Genomic DNA, 22,645 nt, shown 5'->3' with positions numbered 1-22,645 from the left:
ATTTTTCTGGTGCTTCTTGGTGAAAGTTTTGACGGCCTTTCACTTACTGTATGGGCAGAGTTGTTGTGATGCTGAGTGCCCTCCATTTGTAGATGATTTGTCTTACAGTGTTGGATGGAGCTGGTCTTGTAGCTTTCCCTAGACTGATGGGCTGTTACCATCCTCTTTCTGATGTCTTTGGATGTCTCCTTTCCTCTCTGCATTGTTGATCTGTATGTTTGATGCTGTGGCATAACAGTAGTTTGGTGCTCATAACCTTTTCTAAAGATGTCTTATTTCATTGGTCTGCTTAATTGATTACTTGAGCACCCACATGTGTTTCACTTGAGTCTATTACCTACTTGCTTTTACCAACGCAGCTGGGGTTCACTTACTTTTGCACATACTCTGATTCCATTTTTCACGTACTCTGCTGGCACTCACTCACAGTTCCCTCAAAACAAGTACGTGGAATTCATAAACATAAACCTGACATTTCATGTATAAAAACTGGTGATGATAGAATAAGAAAATCATGGTAAAACAACAGAAAAATCAAAACTACTTAAAGCAGAAGTAAGCGATATTTTTGTGTTAATATAAGTCTTAAATAGTTATATCTTCCGACAGCAATCACTTATATAGAGTGTTTGGACCGAAACACGGGTCTGTCAGTCTGCTCTGCTCTGAGCCGAGCAGAAAACTTTTCTCGTATCCTACAAGTTTTATCCAATGAGGAGAGAGAACGGCATGAAGGGCTGTGTGTGCAGCCAAGGGATGCGCCTGAATGTGGTGACGTAGGGACGAGGACCAATAGATCCATGATGAGGGCGGGCGCTGCTAACTCCATCGGCTGACAAGACGTTATGGTGCGTTCAGGGCAGCCCGTAACTCGTGCTTTTCCGACCTGTGAAGTCGTACCAGTTCGATCTGGTACGAGTTCACGGGTCGGAAGTTACGAGTGGCCGCTATAGTGACTTTCACAGGTAAAACAGCAAAAACACAACAAAAACACGAGTGGGTTGCCTGGAACGCTACAAAGTCGTGAGTCGTGACTTGAAGCTGTAATTTACGGTTTCAAAAGCCTACCTGGAACGCAGCATTAGCCAAAACGACCGGATCGCTTACTTCTGCTTTAAGGGGTTCACAAACTGTATATAATCAGCCTCCATCTGTCTCTTTTCTCATCGTCAGAAGTTAGAGTGCACTGTACTGTAGAAGTGTTTTTCCAGTCCAGGTAAAGTTGCTGTTTCTTTGGCATGTTATTCACACTGGTTGATGGTGGTGAGTCACACTTTCGGAAGAGTGGAGGAGCATGAGTGGGTTTCACTGATGTTTGCAGGTTGACTTCTGAATGCTTAAGATGTGCTGGTGCACTGATATGCTGTACATCACAGGCAGGATCAATGATGGCGATGCTGATGAGTTCTTATGACCTTGAATAATCATTTTTTATTTAAAATACAAAGATGAATCAGATGGAAAGTTTTCATTTGTTTATTCAGTTTAGTTGCTCTCTCTCTGTTGTTCTTTATGACTTGAGTCAGATCCTTATCCAAAGAAATGAGGATTTGAGACTCGACTTGGATAGATTGACGTCAGACATAACGTGTTTGACTTCTTAAAGACGTATTTCAAACAAACAAACCTGTGCTATATACAGAATGACATTGTCTGTGCTTCAATTCACAATTCAGCCTCAAACCAAAAGGTCACAATATCTGAAGTCTTGACTATAGACTGTGAAGAAATACTTTGTAAAGGTAATGTTTAAAGGTAGAATCTGGAGATTTTTGTCCAAAAATAAATGCTAAACTTATACAAATGAAATCCATCTTATGGGCTTCTAGTCCTGTGTGGTGGTGGCTGTGTCTGCAGCGCCCCCTACCCCTGCCTGTATTTTGGTCTTTTGCTTTGTTTTGTTGTGCACGGGGACGTTTCTGGGTGGAGAGCGAGAGAGTCTGTGTGTTTTGTCAGCCAATGACAGGGCTCAGGTGAAGCTACGTGGGGGAGAATAGGAGGGCTACTAACCCCACTAGCTGTCCCGGATGTTAGCAAGTGCTAGCACGGCAGCTGGACTTGTCCCAAATGAGAATCAAGCTTTTCATTTATGGTCCAATGACACCGGATCAGAACAATCAATGTCCTATGAGGCAGAAACCACTGGCCGATATGGACATGTCTTACTGTAGGTGTGAAGACAATCAACAGTGGTGGCTCCAGTGTACATAGATGTTTTCACTCGTCTCCAAAAGTCCAACTTACCCATAGGATCCACTGGTCGTCAAAAAAATTGGGAAGCTTGCAGAATCTGATTGGCTCCAGTTAGCTGGTGATAGACGGCAGCAGACAGATGGTTCATCTAGTTACCTGGCCAGTATTATTTCAGAGCACCTGCATTTTCTCTCACAGATTCCAACAAAGTCTTCCCACATGGTTCTAAGTAACAACCATTGGACTTACTTCAGGTACCTCGGTTTTATCTGGCATCTGCTGTGTCAGGTGAATCTCAGACAGTGTCATAAAAACTATTCTTTTGTTTCTTTTAAAAACATTTCTCCTTTCCTGGCATTGAACGATTATTGTTGGAACATTTTAGAGAAGATATTTGACATTTCCTTGTATCCCTCCCACTTTGTAAGCGGCGTTGACATTAAGTGAAGAGCATGCTGGCAAAAGGAAATGCAAATTGGTCTGAGCAGGTCTTGGCAGTCATGCAGAGGGACTTGTGCAGTTGCCGGTCCTCTCTATCAGCTTGAGCTCACCCACCCACACACCCACACACCCAGCTTCAGCCATCTGCCAGCAAAACTGGCTGGAGGTGGCTGGAGATACAGATGTGATGTATCATTATCCTGTGACCGAGATGAAGAATGCTGAGCACTGGCCGCGGTCTGCTGTCACCTCATTGACAAAGCCAGTCGTGAGCGTCTCTGTCTTTGTTACAGCCAGCGTGTTTTATTCACTGACATCCGTGAATCTTTCCTCTGCCGGCCACATTAGCATTTCTAGGGTTGCACCAACATTGTTTCCAGTTTCTGGGACTGGGGATGGTCAGAGGCATAAAGAGATTTCCTGGCTTTCAAAGAGGAAGGGTCGATTAAAAATGCATGCGGGTGCTTTTTGTCATTACAGAGCGATCAGTGGTTGCGGGTTGACAATACAATTTCACATCATGGAAATGAATTGGGCTGAGCTCATTCATTATGGATGCTCATTGGCTTCTTGTTCAGGATGGCCATTGTGCCATTTCTAAATAGATGAAAGGGCAGGCAGGTAGGGTCGCAGATAAGCAAGTGGTGCATTTCGGGATGTAAAACATTTGTTATGCCGTCTGCCACAAATCATATCTGTGTGTCTCTGTGGGTCGAGCCCCTGTCTACATTAGCGACAGCTTTTTGAACACAAAATTAGGACGCACATTTTGCAGTGAGCTTCCTGTGCTTTTTGGTACTTCTAAGTATCAATTGACGATACTGTAAAATTAGCATTAGCTTTAAAGATTTAAAAATCTAGGGCTTTTATAACTCAAATGGCACAAAAACATGTTTTGTAACAGCTGCACTGCAAAATGTGAAATGTATAAACAAGTCAAATGTGTTATAGCTTAGTTGCTTTTTAGCCTACTTTGTTTAAAAAAATAAATAAAAGTATGCTCTAGTTAGGTAACAGAGATTTCGTCCTCATTTGTGATAACCACTGTCCACCTTCTTCTCCTCTGGTTTGACAAACACAATGTGACAGCAGTCTCTTTTTGCATTTTACTCGAGGATCCTCATTTGACACTGGTGTTGTGTCAGGTGAGAACACACACACAGGTTGTTTCCTGCTCGTAGCAAAGACTGAAATGAAGGAGCAGTAGTCCCACCCTCTCTTGCCCCAGATCTCCGTTTGTCCACGAAATATCAGATTTTTGCTGTGTTTATTCTTCTTAACTATATGTATTTACAGACAAGTCTGATTTTCTGTGTCATTAAAGACGGTAATTAAGTTTCCCCTGCACTCTATCAGTGTCAGAGCTGTCACCTGACCACTCTTGCTTTGTTTGCTTACACCCCGGCCTCGCGCTCATGTTTATTACCCCAACACCTGCCTCCCCGGTCTGTTCTGAAAGTCGCTCAGCTTACTCCAGCACTGGCCCAACCTCACACCACCACCACCACCACCACTACCCCCACCCCTCCCGTCGCTGCAGAGTGACAGAGTCAAAAGCACTGCCCTGGTTTTTATTATCATGCTGCTCCGCTGTGGCCACCGAAAGCTTCAGGCTCAGCCGTGTCCCTCCTTGTTTGTGTCTGTGTTTGTGTCTGTGAAAGGATTCTGTCACCTCGCCCACTCTTACGCTGCCAATTTACATGATGAGCCCGGCTCTTGTGTATTTATTTACACTGTCAGACGTACAGTAACTGAAGAGTCTGTTTGTGGCGCTGCTGCTGTTCCAAACTGTGTGACTCTTTCTTTTTTTGCTTTATTGATAACAGGATGACTCTGTTCATTCTCATTAAAAAGCATTAAACATTAGCTACACACCTTGAAACACACTTCTGCTATTTCACAACTTTCTGTGAGTTTGCTCCCTTGTTGACGCCGTCTAATGAGTCATGCTTTTGACAGAAATCTGCTCTGTCATCATCAGTTACTCTGATTATTATCTAGTTTGTTCATTGAAAGGATATGATCTCTTCAAATGTCTTCAAAGATATCAGATTGAATTATTACTTTGCTATTATTTTTATGATGATTTCTTTTTGATAGATGTATTGTTAAATGTTGTGTTTTGACAATGTGTTCTTAAATTCCTCCACATCCCTTAAATACTTTTGATTGATTAGAGCAGAAGATCTGAGGATTAACTACTGTCAACTCTCACTATACAGTGGCTCTAACCTGTTTCTTTTCTTCTTTTACACAGGTGGTTCTTGTATTTGCTCTCAGCATTGGAGCCCTCGTAATATACTTCATAGATTCCTCCGAGTAAGTATTATTATTTTTATTATTATTATTTGGGATGACAGGTCCCTTTTTAAGCCACTTTCGTCATTTTCCCAGAGTTCAGTGTGAAAACGTTGCTCTCGGGCTGAAATGTCTCATTTGACCGTGAGAATCAGATCCACGTTTGAGATGTGGCTGTGTAAATTGTAACACTGCCACTGCAGAAGTGATGCCCTGTGGCAACGGGACCAACCACAACAGGTCTGAGGATGGATGGAAGAAAATGAGAAATTTAACAAAGAGATGCTTGAGTCTGTCTCAAGTCCTTCTGTCTCCGTCCACTGAGTCCTTACATATACACATCATTATAAAAGAGACATACACTAGCTGATAGAAATTCACCAATTCCGCTGTTCATATTATGGCAGTCACTAAAATCTTGCTGATAACATGATGTTTCTTCAGTCGTACAGATTACGTAACAGTTCTGTGTGTTCCAGACATGTATGAGTTCCTCAGCCTCAGCCATTAACTGACCACTACACTGTCATAAAACCTCATATAGCTCAGTCTCAATAACCCTGAGTGCTTTCTTCTCTTTACAGTGCGGTATATGGTATTTGAGAACATGTACTTAGTGTCTGTTTTTATTGACATTTACATCGACTCATTTAAGCTGACGTTATCATCCAGGCCCCGTCCAGGTTTGCTTAACCACTGTAATGAAAGGAATGGGACTATCAAACAGGCAGGAAAGACCAAAGTTCCTGTTTGAAACAATCACCATCGCTCATCAAACCCGAGGAAGCGGAAAACCCTTTTAGCTTCATGTGCAGCAGTATACTGTTACTGCAGCCTGGTGGTGTTTGAACAGGATGTGCCATTAAGATGTAGGGCAAAATACGCCAGGATAAAAGCTTTTATCATGCCCAAAGAGACTCCCCACTGGGAGTAATGTTAAGGCAAAGATGAGAAAATGGGCTATAAACTCATGTAATCTGGCTCATGGTCCTGGTGGCGGGCATTCAGGTTATTTGTTATTTCATAAGACCGCATACAGCTGAGGGCTCAGCTTGCTCTGATGTGGTTTGCGAGCATGATCTCATTTCATTATCTGGACAAGCGCAGGTAGAGTTACATCCCCACCAATGCCATCTGTGGCCTCCGGTTCTCAGAAGTTGCCTGTCGCAGCGCCCGATACCTTTTCACCTGATGAAGGATGGGTGACCTTCGACCCGCCTCTTTAACCTTTTCACACGTATGAAAGGGAATTGTTAAATAGACAATGAGTAACGATGCTGCAGCACCTGTTCAGTGTCTTATTTTCATATTCGCCCTCCGAAGCTCTTTGTCCTAGTTTTAATTCAGTCTTCTCCAGGTCTTTCTATTATTCACACAGTAGTTTTTCACTACCTGTCAACCCAACAAGCCCCGGCACTTAAAGCCAAAGAGCAGCCAGTTAGCTGCTCTCTTGCATGCTTCTGAGTGGTAGCAGACTGTAACAGATACAGCCCTTCCTGTAATTAGTCCTGTGGGGCTGCTTGGGCTGTTGTATGATGGACAGGCTGACCTGGCTGGAAGCAACAAGCTGAGAAAGACAACACAGCAGACCCATTTTTTACATTCAGAGAGGAGAACTCGAGCTACGAGCTGCACAGAGATGAAGGAGCCAGAAAGTTTTTGCTTTGTAACACTGTAGTGGTGTTTTACGTTGTGCCCTCTGCTCCCGTGAAGCTCCACATCATTTGTAAGTCAAGATGAACACGGAGGGAGTCAGCGTTCCAGTGAACGCACTGAACGAGCATTGAAAGCAGATGTTAAATATTCAGCCAGACTCTTACAGTAGCTATGTCTAATTATATACATGATCTCAATTCAGATATTTATTGATAAAGAATTTCATATAATGATCAACTTTTACCACTCAGGGGCAGATTAACTGTAAATCAAGCCAATGTGCAAACATATAACTGTGCAGTTACCGAGCAACATCTGGTTTCCAGCTAGTTGTGTCTCTCTGCATTGACTGATTTTGGCCACTCGGGGGCAACACAATGGTCATATTTGCCAGTTATCACTAAATATTGACCTGTAAATAGGTAAACACCTGCCTGTTCAAGTGAGCAACAGGAGCGGAGCAACGTTAAAATTCATCAGTCACATTTCTGTTCACTTGGCAAATCTAATATTCACTGCACGTGTAGCTCTGTTTCTGGGCTAAGGGTTTGTTTACCTCCTACATGTCTTGCTATTGATTAGCTAGCCGCTCTACATTGAGTTTATTTTTGGTGTGAACATATAACTGCTTAAAAAGAGCACTGGGTATAAGTTTGTTGGCAAAATCGTTAGTTAAAAGTCTTGGAAACTGAAGGCTAGAACTTTTAATTTGTGTTATGAGTATTTCTGAGTTCACTACTACAATTTTTTCTCATCATTTATGGTCATTTGAAGAATTGTTAATAAAGGAAATATTGATTAGTGACCCTTAAATCAATAAAGCCTAAATGAAGGTATCAAAAGGACTAACGGCAAGAGCCCATGTCATATTGGGATATAAATCAATCTGAGTGAATTCTGTGGGTTCAGCTTTTAGTCAAGGTTATAAAGTCAACCATGAATCATTTGCACTCCCATTAAGAACATTAAGGTTTCTGCATATGAACTGATCAATCCTGTTTGATGTGCGGCTGAATGCATTGCAGAAGTGAGAGACCATGAGCAGCTATGGATACGGAGGGTTTGTGAACCGTAACGGGCTTAGACCTCTTCCACACCATGCAAACTGGAACTCAATTATTTAGCACTGCAGGCCTGCCTCTGCTATATGGTCTGTCACCCTGCTATGACAGGGATTTGCCAGGCTGACGTGTCATTACCGTGAATGAGGACAGAAACCATCCACCGTCTTCACACTATTTTTAGAGTAGCCAAAGAAAAGACTGGTTATACAGTATTTGCCTTTTTTTCTACTGTTTTGAGAAAAACAAAAATATGCAGATGCAAGAAAGACGAATGTAACAATTTAATGAAATGTAGATGGAACTGCAGAGAAGGTAATGAGATACAAAGAAGTAAAGAAGCGACTGCACATCAACATCAACCAGTTCCCCGTACGCGATCAGATGTGTTGTTTTTATTGAAAAATCTTTTCTCTCTAAAAGCATTGCAAGCTCCTTATCAGAAGTTTACCTCTTCCCATGCACCAGATTTGTCATATTGATATTTGTCATTGTGCTTTGTGGGAATCCGTTTTTCAGCATGAATCAATGAATTCATTTGTTACAGTGTTTTTCTACCAAAATACAAGAAATATTATAATAAGCAGCCTTTAAAATCCTACAAATCTTAAGCGATAGCAAAAACTAAATTATAGTATACAACAGTTCAAGGCTGAAAAAATATTGCTCCACTATTTGTACACACAAATACAACAATATAGTAAGAAATGAAACTAAGATGCAGTATTTCTTGTTATATTTTTTCTTATCAGCCCATTTCTGTGCCCTTTCCTGCCTGTAAATGACTGAAAATATGAATAATTCATAACCTGAAAGATTTCTTTGAAGGAAAAAAAAGGTCCTATGTTCTACAAATGTGACTGAGACACCGATGTAAATCCCTACATCAGCACTTTTGAAATATTTTTTTCTGCTTGTCTCTCAGTGTTCAACAGGTAATGTTATGTTTCCTTAAAATAAGCATGTTCAGTAGATTCACCAGTGAACAGCTGGACTCCAGATTGTGATTTAATAAATTCATGAGCTCAAGGAGCCATTTTCTGACCATTGTTTAGCCAAGTGAGGTGAAACAGCAAGTCCAGTTTACACTCAAGGGTTAAAACAATGCAAAGGAGTAATATACTGTTTGCTGCTGAGGTTTTCTATAAATAAAGCCTCCATCAGACTCGATGTGTGAAGCTGTCTGCCTCATCACAGCACCAACCTCTTGATCATCAACCAGAAGATCAGCTGAGTCGCTGCTGTGCATCAGATCGCTTCAAAATAATCCCAGAGGTATTTTAATGTCACCTCATGAACTTCAAGGACAGTATTTTATCAAAGGGAGTTTATTCGATTTTTTTCTTTTCTTTTTTTACATAACAAAAGCAATTTGCTTTAATCCGAATGGTATTAAACAGCACGGTTGGGGGGGGCGTGTAGATGCTGAGTGGTGCGGTGTGCATTAGTGAAGCTGGTGAATGTGAATGAGTGGAGGGATCCTGCAGCTGGAGGACAAACACTGACACTAAAAACAAACTACGTGAAAGTGACCTGCTCTACACTAACACGCTGCAGAGAAAGGAGTAAAAACCTGCAGCTCCACGGTAACCTGTTCCTCAGGTCAGCAGCCGATCCCAAACCCTCTCAGTGTGTTAATAGCAAAAGGAAACAAACAACGTTCACTTTGTTCATAGACCAGCCAGTTCTGCAATACAAGATTGTGTCATTTTGTGTATAATATCTAAATAAATCCAATAAAGTTGCACAAAATCCTGAGGTGACGTGTTTGAAATTATGTGTATTTTAAAACCAGAAGATATTAAGTTAAATCTAGAACAGGTATTGCTCTGATGAAAGTCGTCTGAGACTGAGACCGAAAGCTTAGCCCTCAATAAAGTGAAATTGCATAGATCCAAGTGTGCGGAGATCCTTTTCTTCAGTGAGGGTGAAAGTAGGAAATTTCTTGATTTAATTAAAAACTCAACTGATTAATCAGTTATCAAAACTGCTGTGCTGTAATTTTATGTCAAACAACTAGTTGATCCATCAACTAATCATTTCAGCACTAATGCAATTAACCATCATGAAACTTTGTGTTGTGTTTTAATTCATGCTAATGATGCATTAATAGAACATGGTGTCCACATCACAGCTATACATTTACATAATTAACTCTTCTTCTGTAGCACCTTGTTAAGTTTCGATTGTGTGAACCTGTGTTTTCATTTCAGGTGTGAATAAAATTGTCAGAGGATCTTTTTAAATTTATTTTTAATCCTCCAGGTCATGAACTTCTATTAAACATTCAAACTAACCTATTACACTCCATTTTACATGGTTAATTATTTCTCTTTATTTGAATTCTTAGTGCCAGATTCAAGCTTTTTGAGGGTGAGACTTCACTACATTGCTAGCATTTGCTTTGGCTGCCTGATTTCATAAAAGAGGACATGAACCCTGCATGCATTTAACCCTTAAACTACTGCCATGGCTCTGCATTTCCATCATGTTTAACTTAATACGGGACTTATATGTCCGTGAGATTGGAAATGCAGGCCTGAAAGGAGAACGGCACCGTTTTCATCTTGTATTAATGCACTTCGGAAAACGACATATTCCTCAGGCAGATTGTTGTGCAGTTATTTAAGGGTTAACCAGGTATCTCAACAAGTTATTGCTTGTATGACAATACATGCATGTCTTTTCTCAACAGAAAAACCATTGGAAAGTATCAACTATTGCACTTTTTTGAACCCTTATGTTCCCCTTTGTTTGGGAATCTTAAAAAATGCATTTTCAGGAAAAGAAGAATGCATCTCTTATGCTTTATTTTTCATGAAATACAGTTGTCAAATGTCCATTTTTTGCCAAAACCTTCCTCACTTTATTATTACTTCTTGCCTTTGTATAACATGCTGTATTTCTGTCTCTAATAGTCCTATCGAGTCCTGTCAGAACTTCTACGAAGACTTCACGCTGCAGATCGACATGGCTTTCAACGTGTTTTTCCTGCTCTACTTCGGCCTCCGTGTAAGTAAAAGCTGAAGCTGCTGTCTTGCACTCCCGCCTGCGTACCTGAACGCTACGGACCTTATCTTCAACTCTGAATTCCCTTACAGTTTATTGCTGCCAATGACAAGCTGTGGTTCTGGCTGGAGGTGAACTCGGTGGTGGACTTCTTCACGGTTCCTCCGGTGTTTGTGTCGGTGTACCTGAACAGGAGCTGGCTCGGTAAGGATGCTCACGATGCTCACACCCTGGCGTGTTTTTTTGTTTTGTTTTGTTTAAGCCTGTATTTCCCAGCAGCCCGTGGTGCCACCCAGTGGATTCACTGTGTGTAACTGAATGAACAAACCTGATAATCTCAGCTCATCACTTCAGTTCCAAAAAAGGGAACTTGTTGGTATTTTGTGGTCTTTCAGGTGGGCACACCTTCAATCTGAGCCATATAAGTTTGATACTTTTGTCATGGAGTGAACTTAATGTTGGGGCCTTGCATGTTGTGCATGAAAGTTCGATGATCCTCACTGTTACTGTGGAAACAGTGCATCAGATTGAAATCTCTGCTACAGCGCAGCATGAAAACTGGAAAGCATGGTGACTCAGGAGCTTCACTCCTCAAACTACTGCTTGTTTGCATGACAGCACTATCAAATATTGTATGGCTGTCAAAGGGTGTGCCATTTACACAGGCATCTCTGTGAGTCGGTTTGAACGGAAATGTGTTTTTCCACGACTTCCGTGTCTTTGGCTGTGTGTCATGGGCAGTGGCCATTGTGCAGCAGCCGGCAGGTGTCGTTCACATGCCCTTCACCTCCCCGGTGCAGCTCTCCAGCACACCTGCAGTAACTCGCAAATGAAATCATGCTCTGCACAGAAGCACACAAATGGATAAAAAAAAAAGGTAATAGGCTTTGTTGGGCGCTTGAGTGCTAGAATAGAAGTCAATCTGCTAAATGTGTGAAGCTCATCACTCGGAGAGGTCTGTGAGGAATTAGAGGATTAAAGGGGATCTTTTTATTTTTATTTTTTGCTGCGTTACACATTTTTTTATTACTGCTTCTTTATTTTCTTCTCCCGTCAGCTGAGGAACAAACTTGCCGTGTAGCCAACACCAGCACCTCGTTCAGCGATGAACAAGCTCTACTCTGGAGCCAAAATGACAGCTTGATAAGTACAGTTGCATAATGTGCCCGTGTGTTTTCTCTGGGCTGATGCACTGTGACTTGTGGTGTGAAAACAGTGGCAGGAAATGGTGGTTGTTGGTGCCATCTAGTGGACATGAGAGAGTATTGCTGGCATTTTATTTCAACACTTTTGCTGTGATGTTCTTCCACATATTAATACCCAGAATTCCTTTCACTGTTAGTTGCAATTTTCATTCCTTATTTCTTTTATTCCAAGAAACAGTGCTTAGTTTCTGGCCATTTATTTTCTTCATTCAGTTGGATGAACTATATCTATGAGAATAACATTTACAGTAGGCATATAAATAGATCATCACAAAAAAAAAAAAAATCGGATGATGAAACCACATTTTGTTTGTTGTAAGTTGCAGCTTTAGTTGTAGTTGAATGATTGTTCCCACAGTCCAGTGCAGTAATGTGACCCTGTTGTTACTTGTCCCTTCCTGTTGCGTAGGTGTAGGTGTTGCTCTTTTTTGTCTCTGCCCGGCCACGCGTGACTCTCACCTCTCATTTGGACTGAAGACTTCTCCCTCTGTTGACTGTAGTTCACACTACCAACGGTACACTTCCTGACACACAGACGCCGATAGAGAAGAACACACATGCAAACTTTCCTAGACATGCCTCGCAGGCTGGATACAAGTTTAACTTATCACATATCAACATACAGTAAATAGTGGGTTTTATAGAATTTAAAGAAACAATGTATGTATAAAAAAAAAAGTATACCATGGTTTTTCCAACTTGGGGCATTTTCTCCATGAGATATATTGTAATTATAACAACTGGTGATGGTGGATTAGTGACTAATTGAGTGTTGAGTTAAACTGGGGTTAAACAGGTGATGAGGTCACAGCCAGCTCCGCTTGCAGCTGTCAAACTCCCTCTTCTGATCCACACTCCATATTTCACACGGCGCTCAGCCAAACTGCTAATCTGCCAATCCTGCTGTCTGAACATTTGACTCAAATACACACACTCTGTGCTGATATTCTCCTCAAACCAACGCTCACTGTTGCATGAACAAACGTGCAGCTGCGAGCGCCACACGTCTTCACGTGGAAACAACAAAATACAGCAGCGGCGCTTCTTCTTTGTTGCCAAGCCTGGATTTTGAAGCTGGAGCTCTCACCTGCTGCGGGTGTGAAATACAGGCAGCCTCCTAAAGCAGCACATTTATCTCTGCACAGTTATCCAGTGCAAGTCTGTCAGCTATTATGAGGTGAAGAGAACATAACTCTGTCAGATTAGATATTCGTGTCTTGCTGGGGAGCACATGTTGCAGCTTTTCCCTCCAGAGTGAAACAGAAAGAGGCTTTTAGCATTAAACTCTTTGCTGAAACAAAATGTCCTTAAAAGCAAATGCACTAAAGTGGTGGTTCCCAGCTGTACTTTCAGGTCACTCAGTTTTCTGAGTGTGATGAGTTTGTGTTTGAGTTCGTTTCTGCTGTCGATTTCCAGAAAGTCCGGTTTTAACCCAAATAAAAAATAATTCATTATTATTATGTTGTTGGAAAATGGCCATATACTGTATGTTGAGGTTTTTTTTTTTGGTTTGTTTCTTTTTGGCATCTTTACTGACTAAAATACTCCCTTAGTCAGCAGTTTGCAACTTTCTTGACTTCTGACGCCTTATACAGTAACAAAGCAAAACACTATCTAAGCAGATCAATTCTAGAAAAGGCTTACTGATGAAATAATCCACACAAAAAAGCAAAAATGTCAAGATATTCAAATTCAAAATCCTTATTGTGTTAAATCTCGCACATAGTTCCCACAAACCTTCATATATATTCAGAGCTATATGTTGGTTATTTGTAGGAAATAGTGAGACACTGTGAAATAAATCTTTACTTCTCTCTTCATTATCTGAATGGAAATGATTTAGTTAGTATGCAGTATACTGCTGACAGTGATGCGATATATATTTCGGGTTTTAATTCACATTCCAGATTGAATGGACTTTGCAGATTTAGAGCTCAGTCGGCTGCTGTGTTGTTGGTTTTTTTTCTCTCTTTCTCTCTCTGCAGTGACATTTGTCCTGCTGCGCATTTGGTTTTAACGTCAACTACAATAGCAGTTATTACATCAGCTGTGATTAATTTAAGGATTATTGCAGAATCACTAAATCCACAGAAAAACACAATGACTGCCAAAGCTTCTCATTTTTACAGACACAGCTTTACAGGCTGTTGATGCCACTTGTGTTCTGTAATAAAGGCGAGACAAAGATACACGCTGTTTGAGATTAGAGAGCGAAATGTTTGTCAAGATCGGTCAAAGAGCAGCTGTAGGGTCGTACTGTATGAGATGAGATGTAGGCGACGTTGTGAATCCAGCTGATGGACAGACTGTGCCTGGCCTCTTCCTTTCTCTGGATGAATCCTAAAGGAGCTTACACTCTAATATCCTGATGGGGAAAGGGGGTTTGCTTTAAGCTCGCTGGAAGCGCCTGATCGCCACCAGGATACCATGAAGGTCTGAGGTAAATCAGATGAAAATGCTTCTTGAAAAAAAGAGCCTGACGCCAACCTGTTGGGTGCAAATATCATGAAAGCACCTGATTTTTTTTTTTTTTAATTCTTGGAGGAGGAGGAGGAGGAGGAGGATCACAGTTTTTCTACATAATATTGTGGCCAGGCAGATTCAGAACAGTGAAGCCAGGAGTGGGAAGCAGATTTTTTGAACTTCACGTTGGAAACTTTTACAAGTCATTTCTAGACATGATTCCCACCAAGATGTTAGTGTACAGGGGGCCCGATGGGGGCACGCACTCTCAGACCGTTTCCAACACGAGAAGGAGAAAGAAATCGACCGGGGAGCTCTTCCAGAAGGGCTACAGGGTCAGGATGGGCCACGGGCAGGTCGTCGACAAGGAGGACCAGGACAGCATCTGCTACAGCTTCGGTGCATGCTTCCATGTAATCTCCTACTGGGGTAAGACCTGCAGGAAAACGTGGGAACGAAGGGGGGGAAATCTCCACTAAAGCTGAAGGGCTGGCATGTCCAAAAAACTCTTTGGACTGTGTGTGTGTCAGCTGGAGCAGGTTCAGGTTCAGGATTTTCTCTGTATTATACTCCCCATCTGGCAAACGCTCACTGGTAATGAAAAACGAGCTTTGGCGAGGCACATCGTGGTCCATGTCATTTTTTTTTTTTTTTTAATAAAAGATTATTTATTTATATATTGTTTGTAGCTGAATGAGTGCCTGTAGTGTCTTTGATTTGTGTCATTTGGCGCTCGCATAGATCTATTCCAGCAGGGAAATTCATCTGGCCGATTTATGCATGTGGGGATGGATTTGACTTGATTGCTCACTCTTGGCTGAGGTGGCTCTTAATTGCTCATGCGGCACCGACACCGCAGTGGATACGGCTTCTTTGCAAATATGAGCTGGATCTGTGAATCATTTGGCTTTTAAACTCCGATGGGAGTTTTCCTTTCCGCAATGCACCTAAACGAGAAAACATGAAGGAGAAAAATATGTGGTTTTGCTTTATCTGGTGCTTTTTTTTGGAGCAAATGATGTTTTATGTGTTCTTTTTTGGACAGAAGTGGCAGAAAACCGTTGATAATCAAGTTGTGATTAATTATATACGCAGCTTTAATGATGCAAAGATTCAGTCAGTCAGTGAACATGTACAGGAGCCCAGGTTTGTGTTGTCACCACTGTTTTTATCGGCACTGTGTCCTTCAACTCTTGGCAACAGGCTCCATTTTTTTCCCCCACATAAATACCCTCAAATGTAGGATTTGACGTCACGTCTGTTTACTCATTCAATTTGTCGTGACGGCGTCCACCTGTCTTTACGCTAATCCAGGTTTTCATCTCCTCCACGTTCAGAGTTTCATCCAGTAGAAATGAAACATGTATCAGGTAGATGCCGGTGCTCTGCGAGGCTCCTGAGATTAATCCAGAGTGGTATGAGTTGCTGAAGAGATATCTGGGATATTTTTTCCTCTTAAATATTCCAAAAAAAGATGTTTCTTTTATGATCTAGCAAGTGTTCAGTGCTGCTTGTTCAGTCGGGAGTTTTTTCAATTTTTTTTATCAATATGAATCCAATGAAGCTGATAAACATGGATGAAAGTATGAAAGGTATGATGATGTTCTTGTTAAACCACAGTCGAATGTTATTGATGTTGTGTGGATTTTTCATGTGGTAATTTCTTTATGGTCTTTTTCCCTCCTCACAGGCTTGAGGTTTTTAAGGGCCTTAAGGTTGATACAGTTCTCAGAAATTTTACAGTTTTTGAATATACTAAAGACAAGGTAAGTGTTTGGAGATTTGATCTCACTTTGTGTGTGTGTGTGTGTGGCAGACTGTATGTATTTTTTTGTTGCAGTATGAAGTCGTACATGTGCAGTGAGTTATTTTGTTGACATTAGCATAAACAAGGTGCAGTTTTACTTAAAAGAAAAGACTGAGTTTTATTTGCAGTGTTTTTGTTTATGCAAAATTAATGACAGCGTGGGCGCTTTAATTTGCTGAGGTGTAGCTGCAAGTTTCAAGTGTTTTCCTCAGACAGCACAGTGATATTGTGCACAGTGGACGCACTGAAATGTCAGGAACAAACCCAGCTTTCTGTGTCCTCGCTGCTTCGAATTAAATCTTTTTGCACAGATGTCAGGGAGAGCTTATAGTGCAACAAAATGCTGTAGAATAATCTCCTCGCTTGGTCACTCAGATGAAGGTAAAGACAGAGCACAAAGGAGAAGACAGAGGTCAAATGGACACAAACTATATTGAAAGACCCTTGCACATATGAATAGTAAACACATAGGGAGGAGGATTTGCTTGTGGGTCATCTTTGAATGACATGTGATGAGGGAGATTTTCAGACTTACTGGTTTATAATGCAGATGTGTTAAAACGCATGCTTAAATAGAGCCATGTGTTAATATGGCAAACCACAACAACACAGACAAAGCATGCAGTGTGATTCCATAATTAGGGGGAATATGACAACAATGTAGTTTTAAAGTTGTCATTGTTTTGTGCTGCATGTTGCTGCATTTCTGTTCAATTTCACTCACATTATTTAGAATTCAAATAATGTTAAAGTTGTATAAGGCATTGTAGGACATGGATTCTCTTGTTTTAAAAACAATGTATATTTCTAATATCAATAATAACCAATATCTGTGTATTTTAACACTGTTGTCTGGCTCTTTTTTTTCTAATAGCAACTCTATAAAGCTGGTGAACCTGTGTTCAATTTTCATAAGCACATGGCTAACCGCAGCAGGCTTCATTCACCTGGTAAGTTAATGTGAGCCAGTGAAGACGACGTGAAAGTTTGATGATGTAGCAATTAGCTGCTCGTTTTTTCGTACATTCTTCTTTTTTATTTTTTTTGCATTGTTGTGAAAAGATAAAGATGCTTTACACCTATGTGTTTCCATGGTTGTATAAATCTCAACCTCTGTTCCAGGTGGAAAACTCAGGGGATCCTTGGGAAAACTTCCAAAATTCCCAGGCACTTTCCTACTGGGAATGTGTCTACTTACTCATGGTTACTATGTCCACTGTTGGCTATGGAGACGTTTATGCAAAAACCACCCTGGGCCGCCTGTTTATGGTCTTCTTCATCCTTGGTGGTTTGGTAAAAATCCCTCTCATTACTTATTCCTGCTTAAAATCCTCCATGCAACCAATCATCACACTCCGCCAGGTGTTAACAAACGCCAGGACGCTGTCAACTCGGGACGCCCTTCACCCGTTGTTTACACTGAGGTGTTTTTATTTTTTTGTGACCCACCACTTCACCACAGTATGTTGCATGTCATGAGTTGTAGGAGTTGTCTACAGTAATGCAGCATTTATTCAGGTATAATGCTGAAGATTTGTTTTGTTACGTACTGTACTCATTACAAAATGACATGTAGAATTTTTGCATCTGTTCATTAACTGTAAAGTAAGTACTGCGGTTTCAGGTGGCTCCACCCTCCTGCCTCCCCTCCCTCTTTTCCAACAAACACAATGATACAAGGATGATTTAGTACAGCCCAGCTTTATGGATCTAGCAACATTACTATGACTTACGCAATGCACAAATACTTAAAGGCGTTTTAAGGAATAAAAAAAGACAAATTTTAGATAAATTACGGATAAGATGATGATGAAAGAATAAATCAAACAGAAAACATCCTCTCTGAGATTTAACCACCAACCTCACTCACCTGATAAGGAAAGTAGCCTCACTGGGAGGAGATTGTTATCTGTATCATTACGGATTATTCACAAGTGGATTAAACAGCATGGTGCCATACAGTACTGTAATATGGTGAAATAGAGTCTGTTGGCATTTCGGTGTTACTAGCACAGCTGCAAACCAAAGCTGTGACAACATGAGTTATAAACGACAATATCAAACAGTGTGGGCAAGATTATTTTTTTCCAAACTAATGAAATTTAAGGGGTAAAAAGAAAATCCCCTCATAACGCGTTTGTTTCTCTAGTATTTTGTTACATATCCGATGCAGCAGTGAATGTAAAAAAAAGATTCTTGTTGATTTTATGCATAGAATTAATGTAGTAAAACTGTGACTTTCCGCACTTGTGCAGCGGTGTAGAGTTTCAGTCAATGTTTGCCTTCCATTTAGTGGCGCTTTCTAAATCAACCTGACGTGTGTTTGTTGGGCAAAACATGGCACATAAGGCTTTCTCTTGATTTTTATTATTTATTTTCTGTCACAGATCGACATACCACTCATCAGCTGTCATTTTTCTCCTTTATTCTTCCAGTATCCGTAAATATTGGCCTTATTATTTCCTTTCTCATTCTCACACTTTTTTCTCAGTATCTATGAATGTAACTGTGATGTAACTCCAGGCTACATTCAGCCAATAATGACTAATCTCAATGAGCTGCAACTTTCTTATTTTCTTTCTCCTTTTACCTGTTAACAAATAAACACTAATATTACTTCTTGCACATACAGTAGTGTTCCTCTTTCAGACTTAAGGGATTTCTTTAAAGCTAAAATTAGAGGACCTGCTCTCCTTTGCCTATCTTTTTTTTAGTCTCTTCTTCTGTCTTCTATCTTCTCCTTAGGCCATGTTTGCGAGCTACGTCCCTGAAATCATAGAGTTAATAGGAAACCGCAAGAAATATGGTGGTTCCTATAGTGCGGTTAATGGGAGAAAGTAAGTATTCAAGGAGGCTCTACTGCCTCCACCGCAGTAGAACCTTCTCTGCATGCCCTTTTCTTTTTCTTTTTCATGCATGTAGGCCATGTTTGCTCGCTACGTGCCAGAAATTGCTGCTCTCATCCTTAATCGGAAGAAATATGGAGGGAGTTATAACTCGACCAGAGGCAGAAAGTAAGTCAAACAAACGAAAGAACAGCAATCTTTTAATGGTGTGGTTTTGTGTGACTCAAGTGGCGCTCTCATAAAGAGGTGACATACTCTGACTTTTGCGTAAATGCTGAAAACTGTCACTTGAGATGTAATGATCTCAATTAGCACTTAAAGTCACACTGTGACTGAAGAACTTGGCCATGATTAATGTGTAGAGTTAATTGTACTGTATTGCTGCTGCTTTTATGTGTGCAAGCTGTCATCACTGCTTGTCATGAGTCAGTGTGTTTGCTTTTACGCTGCAAAAATAACTATGAAATATCTCAGCAAGTGGTTTTTGTCTTGAGCTCTGAGCCAACTCAACACAAACAAGTGAAAAAATCTCAGCGCACATTTGGACTTGTTTTCAGAAACAGTTTGTTTCATTTTCTAGAAAATCTTGAAGAAGAATGACATACTGTAGATCCTCCAGAGCTCATATTGGAGACATTTTAAAATGTCAGATTTTTTCACTTGTTTTAAGTAAATGTGACTTTGTGAGCTCAAAAACTGACAAAAAATCCTCTAAGACATTTTTGCAGCGGAGTCATATTGATGTATTACTGTCATGACATGTAGGATTCTCTCACTGTGATCAATAATACAACTGCTGGGAAAAAAAGAAAAAACTTAATGCCCTTGATCTTTGTGTAAAAGGATTAAACAAGGTGTTGATTGTGCACAGTCTCACTCAACACTGATCTATTTTTAATAATAATAGATCAATGTTTAAGGTCCTGCCCTGTTATACAGTCTAAATAAGAGAGTAGACATATCCATAGCACCATTATGTCTTTTATGCTCATTGTTGATCAGTATTGTAGCTCAGCTTGCAGAAAGACAAGAACTAGGGACTAAAATTACAGTAGTGCCACTTTCTCTGTGCAGAAGGTCAGAGCCAGGGGTCACTGTACATGTAAACTAAAAGGTATTGAACACCTGTCAAAACTTGACTTTAGGACTAAACAAACCTCACATCCCCAGTTCAGAGTGACCTTCCTGATATACAAAAGCACTGAGAGAAAATCCTACATGTTTCGTGTTGTCTCACTTATAATTAGGCTGCTTGTCGTCACCGTACATCTGTGTCTTTGTGAATGTAAATCAAGTATTTGTGCTCATGCATTGTTTTATTTTATTCACTGATCTCTCCTTGCAACCTCCCGTCACTTCATTTGTGTGTTATCAAACTTGCATAAATAATAATAAACATAATTCTAACTAAAATATATATAAAATCAAAAATGATCTTAATACACCATGAAACACATTAAGAATCAGTTTATGCACACATGTTTTCGTGAAGAGTGAAACCAAAGTAATTTCATTCATTTAAATAATACATGATGAATAATTAAGTTCAACAAATTATAGACATGACAACATAATAAACTCAAATTAGCTGAGTTTAAATTTCCAGACTCCTACATCCAATCATTGCTTGCTTCATGTTGATTCTTTTGAATTTTCTGTTTTTCTGTGCTAGAAAAACTAAACTTTTTATATCATTTCTTTTTTTTTCTTTCTGCTTGTCTTTTTTTCTTTCTTTTTTTTCACGCTTTGCTTCTGAACATTCCTGGCCTTTATCTTCAGTCTGACCTACACCCTCAGGATTAAATAAAAATTTTGAGTTTAAAGGAACAGTTTGACACTCTGGGACACGCTTGTTCACTTTCTCATCAGAAGTTACACGAAAAGATCAATCAGTCTTTGTGTTAAATGTAAAGCTGGAACAAGGCAGCAGGTAGCTTAGCTTAGCATGTAACCTGTGTTGCTATATTACATTAAAGGCTTTGCACTTAGTGAGCAGACACATGACATTGATCTTCTCCCTAAGAAAGTAAATAAAGGTGTTTCCTAAAATGTGAAACTATTCCTTTAACATATTCACGCGTCAGTGACATGTGAACTCGTGTCCCAAGCTCTGCAGCTGTTTCTAAAGATAGTGAGATTCTGAATGCCTCCAAACAAAATATGGCTTATTGTAGCATGCTTTTGTTACTTACTTGTGGTCGTTCACTCAGTTGTGAAGAAGTCAGACTTGGTTTGGGAACATTTTCTCAAACCAAATCTTTGCTTCAGTTGTTGGTCAATTTTGTATAATTAGAATTAGTTATTTGTGTCTGTCTTATTTTGTAGGACTTTTTTTTTTATTCTTGATGAAACAAACATTTATAATACTATTCAATTCAAAATCATACAATTATTAATGAGCTGGAAGAGCTGAAGAAAATGCTCCGCTTGTTTGTGTTATTAGTACAAACAACAGCTCTAGAAATTTCATTTGACCAACAGCTTTGAGAAATGTATGCAGGTCCCATCCCGGTATTACTTTACTGTAAAGCTGCCTGTATTTAAATATTAAAGTATATTTATCTTAGCTGATGTTAACAACTGAACATAATTATTAGCTTCTTTCTTTTTCTATTTCCCTCTGTCTTCTTCTTGCTGTCCTCACTTGTTGTCATTATTATCATAACTGTCATAGATGCAATGTAACCATTCTCTGAACTGTGTTTCTTTGCAAATAAGCAGAACAAGTGGTGCAAAACAACAATGATTCTGATGCACGTGTTGTAGATTAAAGCCACGAGGAAACACTGCAGTACACTGAGATTTCCAGTTGAGGTTCTTCACCTTAAAATCATTTTAAAAGATACGATAAAGACAGACAGGAATAGATCTAAACGGGGTTTCTTACATAAAGGATCTGTGATATGAGGGAATGGAGACACACTGTGCCGATTTCATAATCTCCATCTAAGTAAACTCTGATCCTTCATAATCTGATACTAAAATCCACAGTGCTCTCTGACCCACTCATTCAGTCCTCCCCCTTCACAGCAGGAACACCAAACATCCCTCCTGCAACATAGTTTTAATCATTTCCCCCCCACACAGATTTCAAATCAATCACCTGAATACAGCAGTACTGACAACCTCTCATTCCCATTACATCCCTCTCATCGTTTTGATTCTAGGACAATGATAAAAACCCTGAGACAACCTTTTTAGGTCTGTGTGTGTTTTGTTGTTGACTTTTATCTCGACTGCATTTTAGTTTCATTATTGTTCTGCACCTCATTTTCTAGGCACATCGTGGTCTGTGGTCATATAACACTTGAGAGTGTGTCCAACTTTCTAAAAGACTTCCTACACAAGGACAGGGATGATGTCAATGTAGAAATTGTTTTTCTCCATAAGTAAGTATAAAGCTTTATCTTTTTTTCTTTTTTTTTTAGCTTGTGACCCAGAAAAACAGCACATTTCATCTCCTCAGCAGATTAAAACAAAAGTGTTTCTCCTCAGATTTAAGACTATAAGACTTTCTCTCCTCTTCTGTCAGTATTTCCCCTAATCTTGAGCTGGAAGCCTTGTTCAAGCGCCACTTCACCCAGGTGGAATTTTACCAAGGGTCTGTCCTAAATCCACACGACCTGGCCAGAGTCAAGGTAACTAACAGACGATTAACTCTGATGT

General features: G+C 40.1%; 1 protein-coding gene across 22 annotated transcripts in view; it reads left to right on the top strand.

The window, feature by feature from the left end:
- The window catches only part of LOC146967304 (calcium-activated potassium channel subunit alpha-1a), an 83,653-nt gene that overhangs the window by 30,478 nt on the left and 30,530 nt on the right, over positions 1-22,645 (top strand). For 12 of the 22 annotated variants that reach the window (XM_085761136.1, XM_085761141.1, XM_085761138.1 and 9 more), the window contains exons 3-11: positions 4,892-4,953; positions 10,568-10,661; positions 10,751-10,862; positions 16,017-16,092; positions 17,008-17,083; positions 17,256-17,426; positions 18,879-18,970; positions 22,258-22,368; positions 22,512-22,617. In XM_085761136.1, coding sequence (XP_085617262.1) covers positions 4,892-4,953; positions 10,568-10,661; positions 10,751-10,862; positions 16,017-16,092; positions 17,008-17,083; positions 17,256-17,426; positions 18,879-18,970; positions 22,258-22,368; positions 22,512-22,617 — 900 coding nt within the window. Of the gene's footprint in view, positions 1-4,891; positions 4,954-10,567; positions 10,662-10,750; positions 10,863-13,988; positions 14,756-16,016; positions 16,093-17,007; positions 17,084-17,255; positions 17,427-18,878; positions 18,971-19,055; positions 19,148-22,257; positions 22,369-22,511; positions 22,618-22,645 lie in introns of those variants that run through there. The other 10 variants (XM_085761140.1, XM_085761142.1, XM_085761137.1 and 7 more) reach the window with 4 other exon arrangements.

The sequence above is a fragment of the Trachurus japonicus genome, chromosome 19 (assembly GCF_045865225.1).
Source record: "Trachurus japonicus isolate A0001 chromosome 19, Traja_1.0".
Classification (NCBI taxonomy): Eukaryota; Metazoa; Chordata; class Actinopteri; order Carangiformes; family Carangidae; genus Trachurus; species Trachurus japonicus.
Note: the sequence above shows the minus strand (reverse complement) of the source record. Positions and strands in the feature narration are given on the sequence as shown.